General features: G+C 39.6%; 1 protein-coding gene across 1 annotated transcript in view; it reads left to right on the forward strand.

The window, feature by feature from the left end:
* The window catches only part of jph3b (junctophilin 3b), a 35,496-nt gene extending 27,410 nt beyond the window's left edge, over positions 1 to 8,086 (forward strand). Inside the window, exon 5 of the mRNA XM_037683137.1 lies at positions 7,690 to 8,086. Within this exon, the coding sequence (XP_037539065.1) occupies positions 7,690 to 7,770 (81 nt within the window). The 3' untranslated portion in view covers positions 7,771 to 8,086. The remainder of the gene's footprint in view (positions 1 to 7,689) is intronic.
* Positions 8,087 to 8,507: the final 421 nt, after the last annotated feature.

Here is an 8,507-nt window from a genome sequence, read left to right on the forward strand (position 1 = left end):
ATAATATCAATTAAGGTTGTGTGTTTAAAAAAAAAAACCCTTTCAGATGATAATAGACACTGCTGGTTGTCACAGCACCGCTTCTGTCTGAGTTGGTGCTTCAGATTAAAGAACTCACTGTTTTCAGGTAGACAGGTTTTGATTCAACATAAAGGACATTTCTGGACATAAAAGAACATAAGATGTTCCTGTGTCAAATAAGCACGAGATCCTGAACTGTTTCAACAAACGTTTTGTTGCTTCTAGTTCTTTATTTGACACAGTTACTAATGGAAAATCAGCCACTTCACTTAACAACCAAACTTCTACAAATCAAATCCCTCCTACAAGTCAATCCTCAGTTAATCACAGCTTCTCTTTTTCTCCATTCTCAGTCAGTGAGGTTAATAAACTGTTAAAAGATCTTGATCCTAAAAAATCTGCAGGTCCAGATGAACTTCCACCTTATTTCTTAAGGCTGGCCGCTCATATCATCACAGTCCCTGTGACCCACATCTTCAATCTCTCCATAAGACAAAACTCCAGCCCAGACACTTGGAAAACAGCCTTTGTTCTTCCTTTGCTGAAGGGAGGTGACCCCACCTCACTGAACAACTATCGACCAATCTCTAAACTCTGCATTTTAGCCAAGGTTCTAGAAAAACTGATAAACTCTCAATTCAAAAATTACCTGTACTCATTTAACATCTTACCTCCACATCAATCTGGTTTCAGGAAACAACACAGCACAACCACTGCCTCACTGAAGGTTCTTAATGACGTTGTTGAAGCACTGGATGCTAAGGATTATTGTGCTGCACTTTTCTTAGACCTGTCTAAAGCTTTTGACACTGTGGATCATAACATCTTGTGTCATAAACTCTCAGAAATTGGTTTCTCAGATCACACCATTGGTTGGTTCTCTAACTATCTCTCAGACCGGAGGCAATGTGTTCAACATAATGGTACTTCCTCCAGTTATTTAACAGTCAACAATGGTGTACCACAAGGCTCAGTCTTAGGACCCACCCTCTTTACAATCTACATACATAATGTAGGTAAAAACATCCCTAATGCATCCATACATTTCTATGCTGATGACACAGTTGTTTATTGTCAAGCTAAAACTGTTGCTAAGGCTTTCCAGCTTTTGAAATCTGCATTTGACTACATCCAGACAGATTTGTTCCGCCTCAAACTTGTCCTAAACGCCGACAAAACCAAAGGGATGCTTTTTTCAAATAGGAAGTTGGTCCCAGCATTTCTTCCTCTGATCTCATCCTCAAATGGTGTCCCCATTGAGTTTGTTGATCCCTATAAATATTTGTGTATCTTGGTCGACTCGCATCTTTCTTTTAAGCTCCATATGGAAAACTTGGTAAAGAAACTGAAAGTTAAACTGGGTTTCTTTTTCAGAAACAGATCCTGTCTAACCCTGAATGCTAGAAAACACCTTGTAGCTGTGACTTTCCTTCCCTCCATTGATTATGGTGACATTATTTACATGAACGCTCCTACAAGAACCCTGCAGATGTTGGATGCTGTCTATCATGGTGCACTAAGATTCATAACTGGCTGTGATTATCGTACCCACCACTGCACCCTGTATTCACTGGTTAGCTGGACATCATTAACTTCACGCAGGCACTCCCACTGGTATATTTTCATCTTTAAATCACTTCTTGGTCTGCTGCCTTCATACATCTCCTCCTACATGTCTCTGCGTGAGTGCAGCTATGGAGTGCGCTCCCAGGACATTATTACCTGCAGTGTTCCCTCAATGCAAACTGAACTAGACAAAAGGGCCTTCTCCTACTCCGCTCCTGTTTCTTGGAATATCTTACAAAAAGATCTGAAGCTCTCGACCATGACCTCTCTAAGTGGCTTTAAGAATCTGTTGGACTCCTGGCAGGGACCAATGCAGACATGTTCCTGTTTTTAGTTTTCTACATTCGCCTTAGAATCTAGCTGTTTTCTTTTACTTTTCTTTTCTTTTTACTTTTCTTTTTTTTTTTTGCCATCCTATTTGTAAAAAAAAATGTATGACTTTTTATAACTGTTTATTGTTGTCGCTGTTGTCCATTGTTATCATCATTCTTTGTTGAAATCTGGTCTCTCTTGTAAATGAGTCTTTGAGGCTCAATGGGATTTACCTGTCTACATAAAGGTTGAATGAATAAAGGTGTTGACTTAAATTAGCTTCTGAGCACTGAAGGACACTGAAGTTCAGCTCTGAAAGTGCAGTCTGCATAAAGACTGCGTAGAAAAATGTGTTGTTTGTTAAAATCTTGAACAGTTTTTCAGACTTATAAAGAAATCAAAAAAGATGTGAAGCGTTAATGAGTGTCTGCCTCCGTGAAGGGCAAACCATTGAATCTACGTCTGATTAACTTTTCAAGACAATCAAATTCAAGATGCAGCCACAGCTAATCGAAAGCAAACACAAACATGGCTATAATTCTGTCATTTTTATGGAGATTGAGCTAAAATTTGTCATGGTAGTAGCTGAGAGTAATTTCCATCACATACTCTAAGCGCTAAATGATTGTGCAACAACTTTGAAACTTTGGCATGTAAGGTGGTGGGAAACATGCATACGTTATTTAATTTACACGTTCAATATTTTCACTTTAAACAAAAATAAAATCATCAGCCTCTTCAAGAGAAAACAAGTTTTTTAGGTTGGTAACAGTAACTCCTTCCATTAATGGTAGGTGATCATGTAGTTTGTGGCCTTGTGTGTGCATGTGTTTATCTGCTTGTTAGTAAAAATATCTCTTGAACAACTGGACAGATTTTCTTGAAACTCAAAGATTAAACACAGAATGTACATCTTTAACTATTTACGTTATGCAATTACCAAGATTTAAGATGGCTGCCACAGCTAACTGTACCTTAGTAAACACAAAAATGACTCTAACTCAGTCAGTGTTGCAGATGTTGCACCATATTCTGGAGTGGTAGTAGCTGAGACTCTCCCACAACACATACTGAGCTCTGACACGTCTTTCTTTTCACAAGGTTTGACCAGAACTGTTGAAACTTTGTCCCTTTTCATCATAAAAGGCGTTCATTTTAAATTTGGCATAAAAGCTGGCGGACAATATGCATTCATTTAAGGATTGCTGGGTCTATATTAAACAATAACTTCTGATGTAAACGGAATCGGTTGCGTTGGTGGACACCTGTGAGTGTGAATGTGGGAGAAAGTCCTGGCGATCAACCTGCCTCCCCCTGCGGTCTGATAATGCCGGTGACACAGGTCTGTGATAAGCCCGACACCACGCTGATCAGCACAAACCTGGCTGGACCGATTCATCCACAACAATGTTGCACTGACGCAGCTTAATGTGCATGCAGATTCTTGCACCCACTCCTGCTTTCCACCTCCCTTTGCAGCCGTTGTTCAAATGATTTCAGGTTGAAATGGAAACGCAGGTTTTCTGTAGATTAACGCTTTTATTACGGCATGTATGTATCAAAAACACTGCATCGGAAGATAACGTCAGAGAGTTTACTTCATGTTTATAAAGATTAGGCAGGTGGTCAGGAAGCCTGGCCTTCACCTGCATGACCCTTGTTGTCAGCCAGCAGCTGCTCAGGTGTCACAAAACGACACATCAACCTTAAAACGGAGCTCTTTTATCAAAGGAGCTAAAGGAGGGCCGTTGAAGCAGCTTTGTACAAAATGTTTGTCCTGTTTCTTCGAAACACAATCTAGCTGTGCACCAAAACGTGCAGCTCGATCAGGAAACCTGTGCTCTGACTTTTGGTTGCAGTATTGTTGTTCAATGTAGTGGCAGCTGGTGGCATTTCCACCAGGGAGGTTTAACTCCAAAATAGACATATACCAAAATATGTATGTTCAAGCTATTCCACACACATGTACGCATCACAGACTCATTGATTCACTCACTTGTGCTCACGTCTTCAAGCTTTATCAACTCATTCCTTACCTGTGTAAACACAGTAAATAAGGCGCATTAATGATGACTGTTGTTAGAATTTTCCACGTCACCTCCAGACCAGTCCTCTCTCCTTTCTACACAGGACCCCGGCCGGCATAAACAAACCCAGCGCTGAATGTAGTGGCGGGTCTCCCAACTATCTGCCTGATCAAAATGAATGCTGCGCCCCTTTTGAATGTGCTGCTGTCTGATAGCTAAATAATATTTCATACATAGCCTGGTTGTGAGTGTCACAGCACGATCTGTTTCAGGACAAAAAAAACAAAATAAATAAATAAATTTGTACCGGGACAGTGGAACCGGAAGCACGATCCGTACAGTGCGCCGGTACTCGGCACTGGAGTGGTGCGCCCAGAATCTTCCTATCTGTCCGAAGGTACCAAGATGGCGATCTGAAAAGTCACGTGTGATGTGAGCTTCATATATTACCGCAAATTTCTTTTATTCAACTTTTTTTTTGTTCCACTCAAAAAGTTCCAATGGATGTTAATAAGGTAACGAAACCGGCGAAACTGTAAACTGGGTCCGCAAAGAAAAAAATGAGACCACAGGTAAAAGAACCGGAACATGATTATGCTATGGACATTGCTACTTGCAAACGCGACCGTGATAGCTCGACACCAACGACTCCAATAAAGTCGCAAACTGAAAAAAAAAGTTAAATCAGGTGAGGACGAAGACACTGCCCAAGTCTCCAATAATGTCATATTTGACGCTATCATGAGTTTGGAGAAGAGAGTAGACACGCAGCTAGAGGACATCAAAGAACAAACAAGACAGAGCAGCGTCATGATTGCTAACTTGGCGAAGGCAGTGCAGTACAATGCAGAGGAAATGAAAGAACACAAGATGAGGATTTCAAAGCTAGAAAATGCAAACAAACAGTTACTTAAAGAGAACGACGAACTGAAAGAAAAGATGAGAGAGCAAGAGAGGTACAGAATGAGATGGAGTCTCCGGGTGAAGGGCATGAAAGAGAAGAAGGACGAGAACATCAGAGCAAAGATTGTACAAGTTCTAAAGAAGATTGTCACTGAGCTAGACTCCAAAATGGAGGATGCTGTAGATGTTGTCCACAGGATGGGAAAAAGAGACAACAACAGGAACAGGAGTGTGATCATCTTATTTACCCAAAGGTGAATAAAGGAAGAAATTTGGAAGCGGAGCAAAGGATCCGCTGTTTGCAAAGAGGAAGGTATCAGCTTTGCAGAGATGTTACCAAAAGAAGACCTGGAGGAGCGCTGGCAACTGTGGCCCCTGAATGATGAAGCCAGGAAAGATGGAAACAGGCCTTTTTCCGGGGCCCTCATGAATATATTGAAGGACGACGTGTGGAGCTTTAGAGGTGAACAAGATTTGATAAACGTTCGTTTGGGTGGAAAACATGTCAGCGGTAAAGGAGATTTATTAGTTAATCTTTTCATTTCTACTTGCTTACTGGGTGAATATTTGAGTTTTCTTTATTTATTTATTTATTTATTTATTTTTTTAATCTAAAACTGTTCTGAGTTCATGTTAAGTGTTAAACTCTCTTTTGGTTCTTTAAATGTCAGGGGATTGAAAGAAATTGTTTAAAGGAAAGCTGCTTTTTTATTTTGCAAGGGACAACAATCACATTGTTTATTTCTGCAAGAAACTCACTCCTTGGAGGTGGACGCTTGTTTCTGGAGGAATCAATGGGGCGATAAGATGTTGTTCAGTCATGGTTCGACCCGATCGGGAGGGATAGCTTTATGTTTCAATAATTTTCCAGGAGAATTGGTCACACACCGGACTGATACTGAGGGACACTGGCTGACAGCTGTGGTGAGAACAGATGGTTTATTCATCATACTGTGCCATATATACAGGTATAATAATGACTGTCAAAACAGAGTCATGTTAACAGACATAACACATGTGATTTCAGAACTTAAAGGTCGATATCCTACGGATTATATTTTGCTGGGAGGTGACTGGAACATGACTCCTGATGAGTGGTTGGATAGATGGCCTCCAAGGTCTGGGAGACCTCAACATAACTGTATAATGAACGACTTTATGATAAACAATAATCTAAATGATATTTGGAGAGTACTGAACCCAAGGTCCCAAAACTTTTCATGGTTTAAGCCGAATGGGAGTTGTAAATCTAGGATTGACTATTGGTTGGGGAGCGATATTATATTAAATCACACTTCAAGAATTGAAACTTGAAAAGCTCCGCTCTCAGACCACCGTTTCACAGAACTGAATCTGGAACCTGTAGTTAAGAAATCACACAAAAAGGGTTACTGGAAACTCAATGCCAAACTGTTACAATGTGAGGAATATTGTAAAAAGATTAGAGAATTGATTAATGAAGTTGAAGTTAATGACTCGATCATAGGAGACATTAATAAATGGGAATTTCTCAAGTTTAAAAATAAGAGAATTTAGCATCAAATTTAGCAAAAACCTCAATTATGAGCAAAAAAGATATGAAAGTAATCTTTTAAAAGAAATACACCAATGCTGTATCAAACAAGATCTAAATAATTAAGAAAAAAATAATCTTATGGAATTACAAACTAAATTAGATCAACTTTATTTGAACCGAGCACAAGGTGCTTTTGTGAGATCTCGTGCTAAGTGGATGGAGGCAGGGGAAAAGAACTCCTCTTATTTCTTTAACTTAGAACGTAGCAGACAGCAGAGTAACTGTATCTCAAGTCTTTTAATAAATGGAAATGAATATAAAGATCCTAAAATATTAGAGAAAAAAGTTTTAAAGTTTTATTCTGAACTATACTCAGCTAAGTACTCAGAAGAAGACTGCAAATGTTTTTTTTTGATAACATTTCTTGATACCAAAAACTGAGACTTCCTTCAAAGAAAATTGTGATGCTGAAATTAAAATGGAGGAGCGGGATTCTGTTATTATGAACATGACCTCAAATAAATCCCCAGCATCTGACGGACTCACTGTAAATTTTTACACATTTTTTTGGGACATTATAAGGAAAATACTATTTAAAGCCCTATTGGATTGTATTGATAAAGAAGAATTGATGTCAAGTATGAAACAAGGACTGATTGTTCTGATCCCTAAATCAGGCAAAGATAAAATACATTTAGATAACTTAAGACCTATTACCTTACTGAATACAGATTATACTTTTTTTTCTGCTGCTATTGCAGCTAGGCTCAAGAAAGGAATTTCAGATATAATTAGTGAAACTCAATCAGGTTTTCTGAAAGGACGATTTATTCACAATAATATTAGTCTTGTTTTAGACTTTAGACTAAGTCTTATTTTTAGTTTCCACATAGTGACTGTTAGTTTGAGCCTGCCTTACTTTCTGTCTGCCTCATTACATTGACAATCAGGGAGTAACAGCCTCGGGTGGTTGGTTACCATGGTGACCATTATAAACCATTGACAGCAACTTTAAACTTTTTTTAAAAAGTTTATTTTTATCTCTTATACAGTTCATCCATAAAAATGTAGTGTTTTTTTATATTATTATAAAGCTATAATAAAATGTCCTTCAACGTTTCCTTAGAAATGTTTGTTTTCATCTAAAAATGACAGAATCAATTATAAATCTGCAGTTTTCTGTTATAAACAGAAGGTTTCCTTTTTATCGTCGGTGAAACTGATCAAAATCTTTGTTTTGTGTTTTAAATGGACTTTATGTACAGAAACAACTCTGTGTGTGTGTGTGTGTCCTTAATATTGACAGTTTTTCTCTTTTCTCTCTCTTCTCGCTCTCCCACGCAGACCTACAGCTCCATCCTGGTCGTCATGGTGATCCTGCTCAACATTGGAGTGGCTATTTTGTTTATCCACTTTTTTATTTAAAGAGCTTTCAGAGTCAACCTACCTATGCTAGAGAAACTATCAGTTCTTACGAGTCTTGCAGCGGATCTGCTGGCCCTCTGGGTTCCGACCGAGCGGAGACCGGTTACTGAGGGGGGGACCGGGACCGAGAGGAGACCAGGACCGAGCGAGGCTGCACCATCACCCAGGCTAATGGTGTCTAACTGAGCTTGGTCCGGTCCATGCTGAGCCCAAAGAAGCGGACAGAAAGTTGGTAAAGTGTCCAAACAGCTGGACTACAGGGAGATTATGAAGTCCAGAAACTGGACATTGAGGGAGCTTTAACAGCTCACATCCAGACCCAAGTGACCCGAACTGGTCTGACTGTCAGGCCAGTGAGGGCGCAGACAGAGACAGACAAACTTTTTTTCATTGTCAAATCATAATTTTCAACAGATTTGTAAGTTTTGGTTTATTTATCAACGTTTTCTCTGATTCATGTGCAATATGTTGATGTTTCTGTTACTCTGCCACCGACCGCTCCTCGTTACAAAACTCTGGCCTCTTGGTTTCTCTGCAGGTCCGGCTGTTGTTACTGATGGTCCACGCTGCGTGTCTTGTGTGTGTTGGTCTCAGTGGCCTTTCTTGTGTAAATTATATCACGATGTTTCGTGAAGCTGCAGCCGCTGCAGACACATCTGGTGTCCAACACATCAGGCAGAAGAAAAAGATTTGTTTGCGTTGCAGATTTAAGGCTGACGATGTCTGTAAAGCTCTGT

This window comes from Nematolebias whitei, chromosome 10 (genome assembly GCF_014905685.2).
Source record: "Nematolebias whitei isolate Nwh7 chromosome 10, NemWhi1, whole genome shotgun sequence".
NCBI classification, from domain to species: domain Eukaryota; kingdom Metazoa; phylum Chordata; class Actinopteri; order Cyprinodontiformes; family Rivulidae; genus Nematolebias; species Nematolebias whitei.